This window comes from Amblyraja radiata, chromosome 7 (assembly GCF_010909765.2).
Source record: "Amblyraja radiata isolate CabotCenter1 chromosome 7, sAmbRad1.1.pri, whole genome shotgun sequence".
NCBI classification, from domain to species: Eukaryota; Metazoa; Chordata; class Chondrichthyes; order Rajiformes; family Rajidae; genus Amblyraja; species Amblyraja radiata.
In genome coordinates, this window is record NC_045962.1 from 83,460,042 (window position 1) to 83,481,095 (window position 21,054).

At 47.6% G+C, this 21,054-nt stretch overlaps 1 protein-coding gene across 3 annotated transcripts in view; it reads right to left on the bottom strand.

Annotated features, from left to right (window-relative positions):
• Window positions 1-21,054, bottom strand: part of adcy5 (adenylate cyclase 5) — a 266,316-nt gene that overhangs the window by 52,855 nt on the left and 192,407 nt on the right. For all 3 annotated transcript variants that reach the window (XM_033024874.1, XM_033024873.1, XM_033024872.1), the window contains exons 8-9: window positions 20,730-20,855; window positions 365-393 (exon numbers count right to left, since the gene is read on the bottom strand). In XM_033024874.1, coding sequence (XP_032880765.1) covers window positions 365-393; window positions 20,730-20,855 — 155 coding nt within the window. The remainder of the gene's footprint in view (window positions 1-364; window positions 394-20,729; window positions 20,856-21,054) is intronic.

Genomic DNA, 21,054 nt, shown 5'->3' on the forward strand with positions numbered 1-21,054 from the left:
ATGAATAACTTTGGCATGGTGGCGCAGCGGTAGAGTTGCTGCCTTACGGCGCTTTGATCCTGACTACGGCTACGGAGTTTGTACGTTCTCCCCGTGACCCACGTGGTTTCCTCCCGCACTCCAAAGACGTACAGGTTTGTAGGTTAATTGTCTTGGTATATGTGTAAATTGCCCCATGTGTGTGTAGGATAGTGTTAACGTGCGGGGATTGCTGGTCGGCCCGTTTCCGCGCTGTATCTCTAAAACTAAATACTAAAAAAACATCTATCCATATCTTGATAATCAAGCACGGTTTCCAAAGGATTAAAATTATTTTCGATGACAACGTGAAAAACATACTTGGTAAAAAAACACATTCACTTACTTGTCCTTGGCCATGTAATCCACAATGCCCTGGGGGAGGAGAGAGAGAGAGAAGAGGTGAGACATCTTGTTAATGTCGACTGACGAACATCTCGACTAGAGTGTTAACAACAGATGAATGTGCATACCAATGCTTTCATTCACTTTCTTTGAAGGTTTAGGAGGTTCGACATTTCCCCAACAACCCTCACCAACTTCTCCACAACCTGCAAACCTGCACGTCTTTGGAGTGCGGGAGGAAACCGGAGCGCATTGGATAGAGAGGATGTGGAGAGGACATTTCCACTAGTGGGAGAGTCTAGGACCAGAGGTCGTAGCCTCGGAATTGAAGAACGTTCCTATAGGAAGGAGATGAGGAGGAATTTCTTTTGGTCAGAGGGTGGTGAATCTGTGGAATTCATTGCCATAGATGACCATGGAGGCCAAGTCAATGGAGATAGATAGGTTCTAGATTAGTACGGGTGTCAGGGGTTATGGGGAGAAGGCCAGAGAGTGGGGTTAGGAGGGAGAGATAGATCAGCCATCAGCCTTCTCCCCATTACCCCGAACACCCGTACTAATCAACAATCTATGATTTCTCCATCGTAAAAATATCTTCCATTGGCTTGGCCTCCACAGCCGTCTGCGATGATGAATTCCACAGATTTACCACCCTCTGACTAAAGAACTGGTCTAAAGAACTAAAAGTCAGGCAGCACCTCTATGGAACAGATAAGTATTGTGTCTACAGAAGACTTTAGACTTTAAGAGTTACTGTGATAGTTTTAGAGATACTGCACCGAAACAGGCCCTTCAGCCCACCGAGACCACACCGACCAGCGATCCCCGCACACTCACACTGTCCAATGCACACTAGGGACATTTTTCATTTGCACCAAGTCAATAAGCCTGCAAACCTGTACGTCGTTGGAGTGTGGGAGGAAACCGAAGATCTCGGAGAAAACCCACGCAAGTCACGGGGGGAGAACGTACAAACTGCGAGCAGACAGCACCCGTAGTTGGGATTGAACCCGGGTCTCCAGCGCTGTAAGGCAGCAACCCTACCGCTACACCACCGTGCCGCCCTGAGTGTGTAGTGTAGGACAGTGTGGGCAGAATGGCCTCATTCCGTGCGTGTACAATTCTACAAGGAAGCATCATTGCTCTGTAAATAGCCCACCATGTTGTTGCCTCTTCATGTACCAAACAATCAAGGACTTATTGAGGACCACATCATGAAGATTATTAGATTATCTCGAACGCCTTGCCCTTTAATGATGCCTTCGTAGTTTACCAGTGTCCATGAGAAGTCTTAAAAGGAAATATTGGATGACCTAAAGAAATCTTATTCATTGCCCAGAGTATTTCTCCCTGGCACAATCCCTTACTTGTTAGTTGATGGCTTCTATTTGTTGTGTACAAACACACTGACACTGTTAATGCAGCCCTCTGTCACAAACTTATGAAACCATTTTTCTAACATTGGAATTGCTAGTGGTTCGAGAGATGAATGGGAGCCAAACATGTTGTTTTAATCTCTTTTGACTTTGTTCCTGCATTTCTCCAAATTCTATGACCCTGGCAACACATTCCTAAAGAGAATTAGAGTGGTGGAAAGTAGCAAAGAAAAAAAGAGAGCGTCATAAGTGATAGGTGTAGAATTAGGCCATTCGGGCCATCAAGTCTAAAATGCCATTCAATCATGGCTGATCTATCCCTCCTAACCCCATTCTCCTGCCTTCTCCCCATTACCTCTGACCTGTACTAATCAAGAATCTATCCATCTCTGCCTTAAAAATATCCACTGACTTGGCCTCCTGTGGCAAAGAATTCCACAGATTCACCAACCTCTGACTAAAGAACTTCCTCCTCATCTCCTTCCTAAAAGAACGTCCTTTAATTCTGAGGTGATGACCTCTCGTCCTAGACTCTCCCACTAGTGGAAACATCTGCTCCACATCCACTCTATCCAAGTCTTTCACTATTCTGTATGTTTCAATGAGGTCCCCCCTCATTGAACTGAACTCCAGCGAGTGCAGGCCCAGTGCCGCCAAACGCTCATCATAGGTTAACTTACCGGTTCCTGGGATCATATGAAACCCATTCCTTCGCTCCACAGATGCTGCCTCACCCGCTGAGTTTCTCCAGCGTTTTGTCTGTGTACTGATTCCTGGGATCACTCTTGTAAACCTTCTCTCCAGATCCAGCACATCCTTCCTCAGGTATGGTGCCCAAAATTGCTCACCATATTCCAAATGCGGCCTGACCAGCGCCTTATAGAGCCTCAGCATTACATCCCTGTTTTTGTATACAAGCCCTCTTGAAATAAATGCCAGCACTGAGTTTGCTTTCTTTGCTACTGAGAGAGCATGAGATGGAGAGCAGGGGTGAGAAAGGTGTGGAGGAGAGATAGGGGAAGGAGGGAGGGAGAGAGGGAGAGATAAAGAGGGGAAGAAACTGTTGTTGACTGGTGGTGCGCATTTTCAAGCAGCTCCACCCTCTTCTGCACTGAAGAAATGACTGAGTGGGTCAAGTTATTGATTACAAACATGTGGGTCTGAAGACCCTAAACGTGAGTCTGAAGAAGGGTTTCACCCCGAAACGTCACCCATCCTTTTTCACCAGAGATGCTGCCTGACCCGCTGAGTTACTCCAGCACTTTGTGTCTATCTTCGGTGTAAACCAGCATCTGCAGTTCCTTCCTACACAAGTCCATGATAATGTTGGCTGCTTTTCTGAGGCAGCGTGAAGTGTAGATGGAGTCGATGGTGGGAAGTATGGTCCGTGTGATGGATTCGGGCAGATGTAAAAGTCCCTACAATACTATGTTGAAGAAGATGAGGGGAGTTATCACCTGCAGTGATATATTCATACCAAGCCAATTAACATACGTATATTCCTGAACCCGTAGCTTTAAGGACGGAAATCACATGCATTTGTATAATCTGTGGATTATGGATAGCTAAAAGCATTTTACATCAATGTTGTGTGCAGGAGGGAACTGCAGATGTTGGTTTACACCAAAGATAGACACCAAACGCTGGGGTAACTCAGCGGGACGGGCAGCATCTCCGGAGAGAAGGAATGGGTGACGTTCCGGGTCGAGACCCTTCTTCGGACTGAGAGTCAGGGGAGAGGGAGACACGGAGATGTGGAAGGGTGAGGTGTGAAAACGAGAGATCGAAGGGGTAGGAGGTCAAGGAAAATGTAGAATAGATCATTGTTAGCTGAGGGAAGCTGACAACGAGGCGTACAAAATAAAATGTAATCAGGAGGACAGTCAGACTGGTCGGAGAACTAGGATGGGGGAGGGACGGAGAGAGAGAGGTTAATTGAACTTGCTTATGCATCTGGGGTAGGGTGCAGGCCAAAGTCCAAATAACTCCAGGGTGAGAACAATTTTGATGATATAGAGGTCGTGGTGGGTGCTGGAGATCAGATCGGCCCACGGTGGGTCCCGGACGAGCTTCCGGGAACAAAAAGTGTCCCGGCGTGGGGGGGGGGGGGGGGCGCTGACAACAAAGAGGGACCCAGTGTGGGGGTGGGGTGCGTTGTTGGGACTATTGTTTAGGACTATATTGAACACGTAGCAATGGGCGGCTCATTTTATGCCACTTGATCATTCTGGTTGACTGGATAATATTCTGGTTAATATATTTGGATATTAAGGTACTTAAGGGAAATAGGATTAGTGCAGAGAAGCTGTGCTGAGGTAATTGATGAGCCACAATCCCATTTAATAGTTGAGCGGGCACCCGAAAAATGTATCTTGAGTTCTTTCTTACGTACGCCCTTTCAGCTCCGTTCTGATTTGATCCTCTCCTGAACCTGCGCTCTGACTAAGGTTGCCAAATGTTGTCGGGCAAGGGACCTTCGCGGGACCGTCGCGCCTCAACGAGACCACTAGGTCGCGTAATTAGCGTGCCAACGACACGTAAGTGTGACAGGGGCTTTAGGCTCTGCTCGATTGTACACACGGACCTACAGCGCCGGGGACCCGGGTTCGATCCTGACCACGGGTGCTGTCTGTACGGAGTTTGTACGTTCTCCCCGTGGGTTTTCTCCGGGATCTCCCACGCTCCAAAGACCTACGGGTTTGTAGGTTAATTGGCTTGGTATGAATGTAAAACGGTCGCTGGTGTAGTGATCCTGTGCGGGGATCGCCGGTCAGTGCGGGACTCGGTGGACTGAGCGGCCCGTTTCCGCGCAGTAGCTCTAAACTAAACGAGTGATGCAGGAAGACAATCATATTTTACTGCATCATTGGTAATCTCCAAAAAAGGTAGTGTTTATTCTCCCACGTATTTATTTCTGGAACTCTAAATGATTTTCCACTTGCCCACGCATGTCAGTGCTTAGCAAAAATGATCATAGTGTGATTTATCTCAAGAGAGAGGGAAGGAATGGGCGATGTTTCGAGTCGAGACCCAAAGGGTCTCGACACGAAACGTCACCCATTCCTTCTCTCCAGTGATGCTGCCTCACCAGCTGAGTTATTCCAGTATTTTGTGTCTACCTTCGATTTAAACCAGCATCTGCAGTTCTTTCCTACACATGCTGCAATTTATGCTCATTTAGAGTTAGGGTCTGATTCAGTCAGTGTTGTGTGCTTACACTCAACTAGGTATAGGTTTATTAATCTCACGTTTAGTTTAGTCTAATTTAGTTTAGTTTAGAGATCCAGCGTGGAAACAGGCCCGTCGGCCCACCGAGTCCGCACCGACCAGCGATCCCCGCACATTAACACTATCCCGCACACACTAGGGCCACACCACAGAAGACTTTAGATTTTAAGAATAATAATGCCCCTGTCCCACTTAGGAAACCTGAAAGGAAACCTGTGGAGACTTTGCGCCCCACCCAAGGTTTCCATGCGGTTCCCGGAGGTTGCAGGTGGTTGCCGGAGGTTGCAGGTAGTGGAAGCAGGTAGGGAGACTGACAAAAACCTCCGGGAACCGCACGGAAACCTTGGGTGGGGCGCAAGGTCTCCAGAGGTTTCCGTTCAGGTTTCCTAAGTGGGACAGGGGCAGAGGGAGTTAGATGTGGCCCTTGTGGCTAAAGGGATCAGGGGGTATGGAGAGAAGGCAGGTACAGGATACTGAGTTGGATGATCAGCCATGATCATATTGAATGGCGGTGCAGGCTCGAAGGGCCGAATGGCCTACTCCTGCACCTATTTTCTATGATTCTATGATTACTGTGATAGTTTTAGAGATACAGCGCTGAAACAGGCCCTTCGGCCCACCGAGTCTGCACCGACCAGCGATCCCCGCACACTAACACCATCCCACACACACTAGGGACAATTTTTACATTTACCAAGTCAATTAACCGGAGATCTCGGAGAAATACCAACGCAGGTCACGGGGAGAACGTACAAACTCTGTACAGACGGCAGGCACCCTTGGTCAGGATCGAACCCGGGTCTCTGGTGTAGTGAGGCAGCAACTCCTCCACCGAGCTACTGTTCCGTTCTAGGTACTGCTCTAGGTGGTTTAGCAAGATACAGTCAAAAGTTTGGTTTTGCATGTTTTCCAATCAAACCATGGGCACTATAGTGGCACAGCAGGCAGATTCGCTGCCTCACAACGCCGGTGACGTGAGTTCGATCCTGACCCCGAGTGCTGTCTGTGCGGAGTTTGCACGTTCTCCCCTTGACTGCGTGGGTTTCCTCTGGATGCTCCGGTTTCCTCCCACATCCCAAAGACGTGCGGGATTGTGAGATTATTGGCCCTCTCTAACTTGATCCTGGTGTGTGCTAGAGTAACAGCGGGTCAGGCAGCATATAACCATATAACAATTACAGCACGGAAACAGGCCATCTCGGCCCTACAAGTCCGTGCCGAACTACTTTTTTCCCTTAGTCCCACCTGCCTGCACTCATACCATAACCCTCCATTTCCTTCTCATCTATATGCCTATCCAATTTATTTTTAAATGATACCAACGAACCTGCCGCAACCACTTCCACTGGAAGCTCATTCCACACCGCTACCACTCTCTGAGTAAAGAAGTTCCCCCTCATGTTACCCCTAAACTTCTGTCCCTTAATTCTGAAGTCATGTCCTCTTGTTTGAATCTTCCCTATTCTCAAAGGGAAAAGCTTGTCCACATCAACTCTGTCTATCCCTCTCATCATTTTAAAGACCTCTATCAAGTCCCCCCTTAACCTTCTGCGCTCCAGAGAATAAAGACCTAACTTATTCAACCTATCTCTGTAACTTAGTTGTTGAAACCCAGGTAACATTCTAGTAAATCTCCTCTGTACTCTCTCTATTTTGTTGACATCCTTCCTATAATTGGGCGACCCAAATTGTACACCATACTCCAGATTTGGTCTCACCAATGCCTTGTACAATTTTAACATTACATCCCAGCTTCTATACTCAATGCTCTGATTTATAAAGGCTAGCATACCAAAAGCTTTCTTTACCACCCTATCTATATGAGATTCCACCTTCAAGGAACTATGCACGGTTATTCCCAGATCCCTCTGTTCAACTGTATTCTTCAATTCCCTACCATTTACCATGTACGTCCTATTTTGATTTGTCCTGCCAAGGTGTAGCACCTCACATTTATCAGCATTAAACTCCATCTGCCATCTTTCAGCCCATTTTTCCAAATGGCCTAAATCACTCTGTAGACTTTGGAAATCCTCTTCATTATCCACAACACCCCCTATCTTGGTATCATCTGCATACTTACTAATCCAATTTACCACCCCTTCATCCAGATCATTGATGTACATGACAAACAACAAAGGACCCAACACAGATCCCTGAGGCACCCCACTAGTCACCTGCCTCCAACCCGACAAACAGCCATCCACCATTATCCTCTGGCTTCTCCCATTCAGCCACTGTTGAATCCATCTTGCTATTCCTGCATTTATACCCAACAGTTGAACCTTCTTAACCAACCTTCCATGAGGAACCTTGTCAAAGGCCTTACTAAAGTCCATATAGACAACATCCACTGCTTTACCCTCGTCAATTTCCCTAGTAACCTCTTCAAAAAATTCAAGAAGATTAGTCAAACATGACCTTCCAGGCACAAATCCATGTTGACTGTTCCTAATCAGACCCTGTTTATACAGATGCTTATATATATTATCTCTAAGTATCTTTTCCATTAATTTGCCCACCACTGAAGTCAAACTAACAGGTCTATAATTGCTAGGTTTACTCTTAGAACCCTTTTTAAACAATGGAACAACATGCGCAGTACGCCAATCCTCGGGGACTATTCCCGTTTCTAATGACATTTGAAATATTTCTGTCATAGCCCCGGCTATTTCTACACTAACTTCCCTCAATGTCCTAGGGAATATCCTGTCAGGACCTGGAGACTTATCCACTTTTATATATTTCAAAAGTGTCAGTACTTCTTTTACTTTGAAACTCATAGTATCCATAGCTACTCTACTAGTTTCCCTTACCTCACATAATTCAATATCCTTCTCCTTGGTGAATACCGAAGAAAAGAAATTGTTCAATATCTCCCCCATCTCTTTTGGCTCTGCAGATAGCTGTCCACTCTGTCTCTCCAATGGACCAATTTTATCCCTCGTCATCCTTTTGCTACTAATATAGCTGTAGAAACCCTTTGGATTTACTTTCACCTTACTTGCCAAAGCAACCTCATATCTTCTTTTAGCTTTTCTAATTTCTTTCTTAAGATTCTTTTTACATTCCTTATACTCCTCAAGCACCTCATTTACTTCATGCTGCCTATAATTATTGTAGATCTCCCTCTTTTTCCGAACAAGATGTCGAATTTCCCTTGAAAACCAGGGCTCTTTCCAATTTTTACTGTTTCCTTTCAACCGAACAGGAACATAAAGATTCTGTACTCTTAAAATTTCCCCTTTAAATGTCCTCCATTTCTCTTTTACATCTTTCCCATAAAACAAAATGTCCCAGTTCACTCCTTTTAAATCATCTCGCATCTCATCAAAGTTAGCCTTTCTCCAATCAAAAATCTCAACCCTATTCTCATCTCTGGAGAATCTATCAAGTCTACTCAATCACGGCTGACCCATCTCTCCCTCTTAACCCCTTTCTCCTGCCTTCTCCCCATAACCCCTGACACCCATACTAATCAACAATCTATCGATCTCTGCTTTAAAAATATCCATTGACTTGGCCTCCACAACCTTCTGTGGCAAAGAATTCCACAGATTCACCACCCACTGACTAAAGAAATTCCTTCTCATCTTCCTAAAGGAACGTCCTTTAATTCTGAGGCTACGACCTCTAGTCCTGGATTCTCCCACTAGTGGAAACATCCTCTCCACATCCACTCTATCCAGGCCTTTCACTATTCTGTATGTTTCAATGAGGTCCCCCCTTATTCTTCTAAACTCCAGCGAGTACGGGCCCAGTGCCGTCAAACGCTCATCATAAGCTAACCCACTCATTCCTGGGATCGTTCTTGTAAACCTGCTCTGGGCCCTCTCCAGGGCCAGACCCTTCCTCATATATGGTGCCCACAATTGCTCACAATCCTCCAAATGCGTCCCGACCAGCACCTTATAGAGCCTCAGCATTACATCCTAAGGAGTAACTCAGCGGGTCAGGCAGCATCTCTGGAAAGAAGGAATAGGTCACTTTTCAGGTTGAGACCTCTCCTTTGACTCCCAGTGTGAAGAAGGGTCTCGACCCAAAATAGTCAGGGCCATTCTCTAGTTGGTAAGAGGACAGTTCAGTTGCCTGATAACAGCGGGGAAGAAACTGCCCCTGAATCTGGAGGGAAGAGATTTAAGAAGGACCTCATGGGCAACTTTCTCAGATGCAACAAGGTGGCACGGTGGCGCAGCGGTAGAGCTACTGCTTTACAGTGCCAGAGACATGGGTTCGATCCCAACTACGGGTGCTGTCTGTATGGAATTTGTACGTTCTCCCTGTGACCGACGTGGGTTTACTCCAAGATCTTCGGTTTCCTCCCACACTCCAAAGACGTATTTAAAGACGCTATATTTAAGAGGGAGTTAGATGTGGCCCTTGTGGCTAAAGGTATCAGGGGGTATGGAGAGATGGCAGGTACAGGATACTGAGTTAGATTATCAGCCATGATCATATCGAATGGCGATGCAGGCTTGAAGGGCCGAATGGCCTACTCCTGCACCTATTTTCTATGTTTCTATGTACATGTTTGTAGGTTAATTGACTTGGGGTAAAGGGGAAATTGTCCCTAGTGTGTGTAGGACAATGTTAGTGTGTGGGGACCGCTGGTCGGCACGGGCTCGGTGGGCCGAAGGGTCTGTTTCCGCGCTATATCTCTGAACTAAAGTAAACGAGTAACACTGCAGTCGTGGTTACGGCTTTGTACAGATTTGGCGGTTGCCATGGCGACGGCCGGATCGCAGCAATGTCGAACACAGCGGGGCTCACCACACGTTCACTGGAACAACAATTATGGACTTTGCCACCATTTCAGGGGATTTACTAAAAATAGGCCGAATGAAATCCCTTCAAAGGCTTTCGGTTCCTTTCGTTTTCCTGGGGCCAGAATCGACACAATTCAACAACGCGCGCATCAGTCTAAAGGCAAGGCACGGTGGCGCAGCGGTAGAGTTGCTGCCTCACAGCGCCAGAGACCCGGGTTCGATCCTGACTACTGGTGCTGTCTGTACGGAGTTTGCACGTCCTCCTCGTGACTGTGTGGGTTTTCTCCGGTTTCCTCCCACACTCCAAAAACGTACAGGTTTGTAGGTTAATTGGCTTCGGTAAAATAGTAAACAGTCCCTAGTGTGTGGGATAGTGCTAGTGTACGGGGTGATTGCTGGTCGGCACGGATGTGGTGGGCCGAAGGGCCTGTTTCTGCGCTGTATCTCTGAACTAAATTAAACTACATTCTCTCCGTGCCCTGCGTGCGGTTTCTCCGAGATCTTCGGTTTCATAAGGTCATAAGTGGCAGGAGTAGAATTGGGCCATTCGGCCCATCAAGTCTACTCCGTCATTCAATCATGGCGGGTCTATCTCTCCCTCCTGACCACATTCTCCTGCCTTCTCCCCGTAACCTCTGACACCTGTATCTCGTTAGTGGCATCCTCCCACACTCCAAAGACGTAGGTTAATTGGCTTGGCATAAAAATGTAAAATTGTCCCTAGTGTGTGTAGGATAGTGCTAGTGTGCAGGGATCGCTGGTCGGCGCAGACTCAGTGGGCCAAAGGGCCTGTTTCCACGCAGTATCTCTAAACAAGTGTCTGCATTTTTAAAGCAATGAAACAGGTCATCTGATATTTGTTGGTATTTGTGTTCTCTCAACTCTCCTCCCCTCTCTCTCCTTCTCACTGGATTAATTTAACTCAGGGTGAATGCACAGAGTTTTTTACCCAGGCTAGGGGAATCAAGAACCAGGGAACATAGGTTTAAGGTGAGAGGGGCAAGGTTTAAGAGAACACAAAGTGCTGGAGTAACTGAACTGGTGAGGCAGCATCTCTGGAGAATGTGGATAGGTGACGTTTCGGGTCAGGACCGTTCTTCAGACCAGCCTCTGCAGTTCTTGTTTCTTCAAGATTTAATAGGAAACCGAGTGGCAACGTTTTCACTCAGCGGCTGGTGGGTATATGAGACAGGCTGCCAGAGGAGGTGGTTGAGGCAGAAAAACAATTGAATGCGCAAAGCCTTTTAGATTAGTTCGATTTGGTTTAGTTTAGAGATACAGCGGTTAGATTAGAGATACAGCTCTTCAGCCTACCGAGGCCTCGCCGACCAGCAATCACACCGTACACTAGGACTATCCTACACACTAGGGCTAGCTTACAATCTTTACTGAAGCCAATTAACCTACATTCTATTACTTGTACAAACGTGTACGTCTTTCGAGCGTGGGAGGAAACCGGAGCACCCGAGGTAAACCCACGCAGTCACGGGGAGAACGTACAAATTTCACACAGACAGCATCCCTAGTCAGGATTCGACCAGGCCCGCTAGGGCCATCACATCTCCCGGTTGCCAAACCTTTTAACTCCCATTAGGAGTTAAAGGCAGGAGTATGGGGTTAGGAGAGAGAGATAGATCAGCCGTGATTGAATGGCGGAGTAGACTTGATGGACCGAATGGCCTAATTCTACTCCTATTCGTTATGACCTTCCCAGATATGGGCTCCTATATGTCGGCGAGAACAAGCGTAGACTTGGCGATCGTTTCGCTGAACATAGTCTCAGCCCGTCATGGCCTACGTGATATCCCGGTTGCCAAAGGTTTTAACTCCCCTTCCCATTCCCACACTGACCTTTCTGAGCCCGGGTCTCTGGCGCTGTATTATGCCCCTGTCCCAAGGTTTCCGTGCAGTTCCCAGAGGTTGCAGGTGGTTGCCGGAGGTTGCAGGTAGTGGAAGCAGGTAGGGAGACTGACAAAAACCTCCAGGGACCGCACGGAAACCTTGGGTGCGGCGCAAAGTCTCCAGAGGTTTCCGTTCAGGTTTCCTAAGTGGGACAGGGGCATAAGGCAGCAACTCTACCGCTGTGCCACCTTTTTACCCAGGCTAGGGGAATCAAGAACCGGAGGAAATAGGTTTCAGGTGAGAGGGGCAAGATTTAATAGTGCACCAAGTACTGGAGTAACTCAGCAGGTCAGGCAGCTTCTCTGGTAAACTTGGATAGGTGACGTTTCGGGTTGAGACCCTTCTTCAGACCAGCCTCTGCTTGTTCTTTATTTCTTCAAGATTCAATAGGAACTTGATAGGGGCGGGAAAAACCTTTTCACTCTGTGGATGGTGGGTGTATGGAACGAGCTGCCAGAGGAGGTAGTTGTGGCAGATACTGGAACAGCATTTAAAAGGCACTCGGATATGAAAGGTGGAGGGTTATGGGTCAAACGTTGGCCAATGGGACTAGCGTAGATGGGGCATCTCAGTCGGCATGGACGAGATGGGCCGAGTGGCCTGTTTCTGTGCTGTGTGACTGAGTTCATTCTTCCTGCCTTGGTTATCTAGGTTCCTCTGCTATTTCGAGTTAACAAACTGTTAACACTTCAGTCCACTTCAACAGACTTTGACAGTGGGCACTGCTAAAATCCAGGCTCTCACTGAATTGATTTTCAGACACGTCCCAAAGGGGTGAGAGTGCCACTCATGTCTGTAGGAGAACTGGAGGCTTTCAATTGCCCCTCGTGTGTAGGGAGTGGACGTGAGAGCGGGATCTAGTGTGAACTAGTGTGGGGCAGGCAGCATCTCAGGGGAGAGGAAGCCTAGAGATATGGAGGGGTATTGGGCCTGTCCCACCTAGGCGATTTTTCAGGCGACTGCCGGTGACTGTCAAGAATTAGGCCATTTGGCCCATCAAGTCTGCTTCGCCATTCAACCATGACTGATCTATCTTTCGCACTCAACCCCATTCTCCCACCATATCCCCACAACCCCTGATACCCGCACTAATTAAGAATCTGTCTAGAAGGAACTGCAGATGCCGGTTTAAACTGAAGAACGACTCAAAATGCTGGTGTAACTCAGCGAGACAGGCAGCATCTCTGGAGAGAAGGAATGAGTGATGTTTCAATAGACAAAAGACAATAGGTGCAGGAGTAGGCCATTCGGCCCTTCGAGCCAGCACCGCCATTCAATGTGATCATGGCTGATCATCCCCAATCAGTACCCCGTTCCTGCCTTCTCCCCATATGCGCTGACTCCGCTATTTGTAAGAGTTTCGGGTCGAGACTCGTGGATAAATGTGAGGTTATCCACTTTGGTGGCAAAAACAGGAAAGTAGACTATTATCTGAATGGTGGCCGATTAGGAAAAGGGGAGATGCAACGAGACCTGGGTGTCATGGTACACCAGTCATTGAAAGTAGGAATGCAGGTGCAGCAGGCAGTGAAGAAAGCAAATGGTATGTTAGCATTCATAGAAAAAGGATTTGAGTATAAGAGCAGGGAGGTTCTACTGCAGTTGTACAGGGTATTGGTGAGACCACACCTGGAGTATTGCGTACAGTTTTGGTCTCCTAATCTGAGGAAAGACATTCTTGCCATAGAGGGAGTACAGAGAAGGTTCACCAGACTGATTCCTGGGATGGCAGGACTTTCATATGAAGAAAGACGGATAGACTCGGCTTGTACATGCTGGAATTCAGAACATTGAGGGGGGATCTTATAGAAACTTACTAAATTCTTAAGGGGTTGGACAGGCTAGATGCAGGAAGATTATTCCCGATGTTGCAGAAGTCCAGAACTAGGGGTCACAGTTTAAGGATAAGAGGGAAGTCTTTTAGGACCGAGATGAGAAAATCATTTTTAACACAGTGAATCTGTGGAATTCTCTGCCACAGAAGGTAGTTGAGGCCAGTTCATTGGCTATATTTAAGAGGGAGTTAGATGTGGCCCTTGTGGCTAAAGGGATCAGGGGGTATGGAGAGAAGGCAGGGATGGGATACTGAGTTGGATGATCAGCCATGATCATATCGAATGGCGGTGCAGGCTCGAAGGGCCGAATGGCCTCTACTCCTGCACCTAATTTCTATGTTTCTATGTTTCTATGAGACCAGAATCTATCGCTGCCTTAAAAATATCCATTGACTTGCCCTCCACAGCCTTCTGTGGCAGCATCTGCAGTTCCTACCTACACAAAGAACTAGTGTGAACGGGTGATCGATGGTCAGCGTGGACTTGGTGGGCTGAAGAGCCTGTTTACACGCTGTATCTTTCAATCAGGAAGAATAAGGAGCATTTTCTCCGCGCAATGTATCAGATGATTCCCTTCACGTTTATTTTAGTCATGGGTTCATGTTTTATCCATTCGCCATTTCCTGTTATCATATTGTATGAGCCTCTGGTCCTTACGTGCACAAACCATCACATGTCTACCCTGCTGACAACTGATCTTCTCATAGATAATTGCTCTTTAACCAGGCGGGTGCGGGACAAGGCCAGCGGAATTTGCCCATGCCGACCAACATGTCCCATCCTCACTACTCCCACCTACCCGCATTTGGCCCATATCCCTCTCAACCTGTCCTATCCATGTATCTTAAGCAGTACGATAGTCCCTGCCTCAACTCGTTCCATACACCCACCACCCTTTGATTAAAAAATTACCCCTCGGATTCGCATTAGATCTTTTCCCCTGCACCTTAAAACCAAGTCCTCTGGTTCTCGATTCTCCTACTCTGGGCAACAGACTCTGTGCGTCTATCCGATTTATTCATGTCATGATTTTGTACACCCCGATAAGATCACTCCTCATCCTCCTGCGCTCCAAGGATTGGAGTCCCAGCCTACTCAACCCCTCCCTGTAGCTCGGACCCTCGAGTCCTGGCAACATCCTCATAAATCTTCTCTGCACCCTTTCCAACTTGACAACCATATCTTTCGAATAACTTTGAAAGCTGCCGTTCAATTTGCACACCAGGGCAAAATCTGACCAAAAAATCAAAAAATGAGAAGCAATGTACCCAGTTCAGTTCAGAATGGGCGACGTTTCGGGTCGAGACCCCTTCTTCAGTCCGGCCCGAAACGTCACACATTCTTGCCATAGAGGGAGTACAGAGAAGGCTCACCAGACTGATTCCTGGGATGGCAGGACTTTCATATGAAGAAAGACTGGATAGACTCGGCCTGTACTCGCTAGAATTTAGAAGATTGAGGGGGGATCTTATAGAAACTTATAAAATTCTTAAGGGGTTGGACAGGCTAGATGCAGAAAGATTGTTCCCGATGTTGGGGAAGTCCAGAACAAGGGGTCACAGTTTAAGGATAAGGGGGAAGTCTTTTAGGACCGAGATGAGAAAACCATTTTTCACACAGAGTGGTGAATCTGTGGAATTCTCTGCCACAGAAGGTAGTTGAGGCCAGTTCATTGGCTATATTTAAGAGGGAGTTAGATGTGGCCCTTGTGGCTAAAGGGATCAGGGGGTATGGAGAGAAGGCAGGTACAGGATACCGAGTTGGATGATCAGCCATGATCATATTGAATGGCGGTGCAGGCTCGAAGGGCCGAATGGCCTATTTCTGCACCTATTTTCCATGTCTCTATGTTTCTATGTTCCATCTCTCCACAGACGCTGCCTGTCCCGCTGAGTTACTCCAGCACTTTCTGTCTTTCTTCGATGTACAGGGTTTGTTCTGTCTGTTCAACCAAGCTGGAATAAAACGTTTCGCGCTCCCAGCCCTGTCTCTGCCCCAGTTCCCTCACGCCTGTGAATAACACTGCTGAACTGCCTGTGGAAATCCATTATTGAGTTGCAATAAAACAGTTGCCGCTAACATATCAACTCGCACATCGTGATTACTTGCCGAGGTGGGTTTCCATGGCAACGTCCAAGTTAATCGAGTCTTTTAAAAAAAACCCGGCACATTGGATCACAGGATCACAGCTCATTAAACCGGGTTACCAAGGAATGCACGACCGCTGTCAACAGCAGTTCAGAACAGAAAAGGTCGGAAACAGGCCGGGCAGCATCTGTGGAGGGAGAAAGTTTCAGGACAAAGTCCGATCGATCAGGCCCTCCAAGGCCTACTGGATCTCCCGGTTGCCAAAAATTTAAACTCCCATTAGGGGAGTATGGGGTTAGGAGGGAGAGATAGATCAGCCATGATTGTATGGCGGAGTAGACTTGATGGGCCGAATGGCCTAATGCCCCTGTCCCACATAGGAAACCTGAACGTGCGGTTCCCGGAGGTTTTTGTCAGTCTCCCTACCTGCTTCCACTACCTGCAACCTCCGGCAACCACCTGCAACCTCCGGGAACCGCACGGAAACCTTGTGTGGGGCACAAAGTCTCCAGAGGTTTTTGTTCAGGTTTCCTAAGTGGGACAGGGGCTTAATTCTACTCCTGTTCCCTATGACTTTCCCAGGTGTGGGCTCCTATATATCGGCGTGAACAAGAGTAGACTTGCCGATCGTTTCGCTGAACACTTAGACCCAGCCCGTCATGGCCTACGCGATCTCCCGGTTGCCAAACGGTTTAACTCCCCTTCCCAGTCCCACACTGAGCTTTCTGAACCCGGGCCTCCTCCATTGGCAGAGTGAGGCCACACGCAAATTGGAGAACAGCACCTCATATTCCGCTTGGGCAGCTTACAGCCCAGCGGTTTTCAAGAGAGAGTTAGATTTAGCTCTTAGGGCTAAAGGAATTAAGGGATATGGGGAAAAAGCAAGAACGGGGTACTGATTTTAGATGATCAGCCATGATGATATTGAATGGCGTTGCTGGCTCGAAGGGGCGAATGGCCTACACCTGCATCTATTTTCTATGTTTCCATGGTATGAACATTGAATTCTCCAATTTTGGGTAACCTATAACTAATGTGACCCTGACTACGGGTGCTGTCTGTATGGAGTTTGTGTGTTCTCCCCATGACCCTGGTGGGTTTTCTCCGGGTGCTCCGGTTTCCTCCCACATTCCAAAGATGTACAGGTTTGTAGGATAATTGGCTTCTGTAAATTGTCCCTAGTGAGTGGGATAGAACCAGTGTGCGGGATGATAGCCAGTTGGCGCTGACTCGATGGGCCGAAGGGCCTTTTTTCCGTCCTGTATCTCTAAAGCAAAGTCTAAAGACACTACACTGTCTGGCTGGAGAGGGGGAGGTATTACATAAACGTTATGAGACAGCAATTAAATTAACGGTGTCAGATTAACCCTTTGCGTACTGGATACATTTTTTAGAGCTGGCAATACAGTCAAAGCGGACAAAGGAGGTCCTGTACATTCAGAGGCTCTGACCGTTGCATGAAAATAAACCTTGCTCCCTTGACCTTTCTAAGCCAGACCATCACACAAACCAGCCTCCCTTCCATTGACTCCATCTTGATCTACACCTCACGCTGCCTCAGCATAATCAAGGATCAGTCTCACCCCGGGTCACTCCCTCTTCTCCCCTCTCCCATCAGGCAAGAGGTACAGAAGTGTGAAAACGCACACACCTCCAGATTCAGGGACAGTTTCTTCCCAGCTGTTATCAGGCCACTGAACCATCCTATCACCAACCAGAGAGCGATCCTGACCTACCATCTACCTCATTGGAGGTACTATCTTGAATCGAACTTTACTACAGCCAGGAAGTGTCACAGCTGGCGTCCTGGTGCCATCGCAACAACCTGGAGCTCAATGCTCTTAAGGCAGTGGAATTGATTGTAGACTTTAGGAGAGCTCCCCCTCCCATCACCCCACTCACCATCAACAACACCACAGTCACATCTGTGGAGTCTTTTAAGTTCCTGGGAACCATCATCTCCAAGGACCATAAGTGGGGGGCTACCATCGACTCCACAGCCAAAAAGGCACAACAGAGGATGTACAACAGAGGAGGCCCACCGAGTTCGAACATACCAGCGACCCCCGCACACTAATGCTATTTTACACAAACTAGGGTTGATTTACAATTTTACCCAGCCTACAAACCTTCATGCCTTTATGAGTGTGAGAGGAATCCGGAGCTCCCGGGGAAAACGCACGCAGGTCACGGGGAAAACGTGCAGACTGCATTTGGGAAGCACCCTTAGTCAGGGTCGAACCCGGGACTCTGGCGCCAAGGTAGCAACTCTACTGCTGCACCACCGTGCCGCCCTTAAAGCAGGGGAGAGCAGGAGGCAATTGAGGAAATTCAGAGTGTCTTCGAGGATCCTCCAGTGCTTCTACTCAGTGGCTGTGGAAAGCATCTTGTCCCGAAATATTACAATCTGGTTTGGGAATTGCTCTGCCCAGGACAAGAAGGCTCTGCAGAGAGTAGTGCGTTCGGCCGAACGCACTATGGGAACTTCACTCGCCCCCCTGCAGGAACTATACATCCGGAGGTGCAACTCCAGAGCCAATAAGATCATGGGAGACCCCTTCCACCCCTGCAACGGACTGTTCCAGCTGCTACGGTCAAGCAAACGCCTCCGTTGCCATGCTGTGAGAACGGAGAGGTTGAGAAGGAGTTTCTTCCCAGAGGCCACTAGGACTGTAAACTCCTATCTCACCAGGGACTAACTTTACTGGACCATTCTACCGTTTAAAAAAAAAATTTGCTGTTTTTTTTTCCCTTTTTCCTTCCGCCCACAATATTTAATATGTAAAATATGTGATTCTGTTCCATTCTGTTTATAGTTTGTTTGGTTGTATGTTTGTTTGTCTTTTTGCACAAAGTCCGTGAGCATTGCCACTTTTCATTTCACTGCTCATCTCGTATGTGTATGTGACGAATAAACTTGACTTGACTTGAGAATGCGGTTGAGAGGGAAATATAGATCAACCACGATTGAATGGCGGAGTAGACTTGATGGGTTGAATGGCCTGATTCTGCTCCTATCACTTATGAACTCCTTGTCCTCCAGATCCTCCAGAGGTGTTGCCTGACCCGCTGAGAGACTCCAGCGCTCTGCGGTTGTACCCAAGGACGTGCGTTTTGTGAGATCCCTTCCCTGGTCATTTCTCAGAGACGTGACTATATAAAAATAGCATTGCGTGCTTTTAAAGCAGTCATCTCTGGCAGAAAGCTCTGTCAGTGGACCCCCTTGACTGTTGAAAGAACGCACGTAAGGCTGCCCTTGGTAATTGTTCCCATTCTGTTCCCTGGAGTATCCCCAGTATAATTCCTCCCCCACCACTATAGTGCCTTCAGTTTTTGCTGGCGTCTCCAAACTTTCCTCCCTAAATCTTCCCACCATTAAGCTTCTACTTAAAACCATCATGTGACAGAGTTGAGTTATGTTCCAGTGAAATGTCCCGGGCTGTTTTATTGCCTTCTAGGGGCTAGATGCGAGGCGCTCTTGGCTTAGAATAACTCCCATTACAATTCCCGTCTGATGCTTTTTCCCACTGCTACAGCTTTCATGGACATTATGTAAAAAATATGTCAACACAAGATGCTGGAGTAACTCAGCGAGTGAGGCAGCATTGCAGGAGACCCGAAACGTCGCTCCAATCCTTCTCTCCTGAGATGTTGCCTCACCAGCTGAGTTGCTCCAGCATTTTGTGTCTACCATCGATTTTCACCAGCATCTGCAGTTCTTTCCTACACATGTAAAAATATGTGTTTAATTTTAGTTTTTTTCGTTTAGTCACAGTCACAGAGGCCCTTCGGCCCAACTTGCCCACACCGGCCAACATTCCCTGCTACACTGGTCCCATCTCCCTGCGTTTGGTCCATATCCCCCCCCCGAGCCTAGTGAGTAGGATATCGCGAGTGTATGCGTTGATTGCTGGTCGGCGCGGACTCTGAGGGCCAAAGGACCTGTTTCCGTGTTACATAGAAAGAAAATAGGTGCAGGAGGAGGCCATTCGGCCCTTCGAGCCAGCACCGCCATTCATTGTGATCATGGCTGATCGTCCCCAATCAACAACCTGTGCCTGCCTTCTCCCCATATCCCTCGATTCCACTAGCCCCTAGAGCTCTATCTAACTCTCTCTTAAATCCATCCAGTGATTTGGCCTGCACTGCCCTCTGTGGCAGGGAATTTCACAAACTTTCTCGGTGAAAAAGTTTTTTCTCACCTCAGTCTTAAATGACCTCCCCTTTATTCTAAGACTGTGGCCCCTGGTTCTGGACTCGCCCAACATTGGGAACATTTTTCCTGTGTATCTCTAAAGTCTAAAGAGTGCTGCAAACTGTACATAATTTTAAACTGAGGCACCGAATTGGAAAGGAGCCATGGATGATCCCCAAGAAGGGGTAAGGAACCAACTACCGTAACCTGGGAAATATTTCTCCCTCGACCACGATTAGCGTGATAGACTGCGGCAACAGGCCCAACTATCCCTTGCTGTCCAAGATGTCACATCTACGCTAGTCCCACCTGCCTGTGTTTGGTCCATATCTCTCCAAACCTTTCCTACCCTTGTAGTTTTGTTTAGTTTAGTTCACGGTATTATTATGACCTGTACCGAGATGAAAGCTGTTGATTGCATTCTATCCAGCCAAAGAAAACACTATACAATCAAGCTGTCCACAGTGCACAGATATAGGATAAAGTCCGATAAAGCTCGATTCAAGATAGATCGAAGTTCTCCAATGAGGTAGATGGGAGATTTGGGCCACTCTCTGGTTCAGAGGTCGACAACCTTGTTCTGCAAAGGGGCCAGGACCCATGTCTGTGAGTGGATGGTGGGCCACATCTATCGCCATAGTAATAAATGGAGGTGATAATAATACATACCAACTAAATTAGTAATTAGTAATAATAGACAATAGACAATAGGTGCAGGAGTAGGCCATTTTCGCCCCTTCGAGCCAGCACCGCCATTCAATGTAATCATGGCTGATCATCCCCAATCAGTACCCCGTCCCTGCCTTCTCCCCATATCCCCTGACTCCGCTATTTTGAAGAGCCATATCTAGCTCCTTCCTACACATACACCCAGCAGCATCCGTTGTCCCTCGGGTTCCTTTTAACTCTTCCCCCCCCCCCTCACCACAACCCCACGCTGCCCTTGAATGGAACTTTCAGCGGGCCGTCTCCTTACCATGGTCTTCATCTCTTTGGAGATGTGGTTGTAGAAATGCCGCTCAACGTTCCAGGGTGAGCCGAGGTTGGAGATCGAGTTGGAACGCGTTCGGTTCAGTTTGGCGATCATCGCTTTCTCTTCCTTCTGTAGGCGAACATGAAACAAGGGCAGTGTTAGCCTTCGTGAGCAATGAAAATAATGTTTAGTTTAGTTCAGACACAGCGCGGAAGCAGGCCCTTCGGCCCACCGTGCCCGCACCGACCAGCGATCCCCGCGCATTAACACCATCCTGCAGTTTTTTTTCAAATCAAAAATATTTATTCAAATATTAAAATAGTATTTA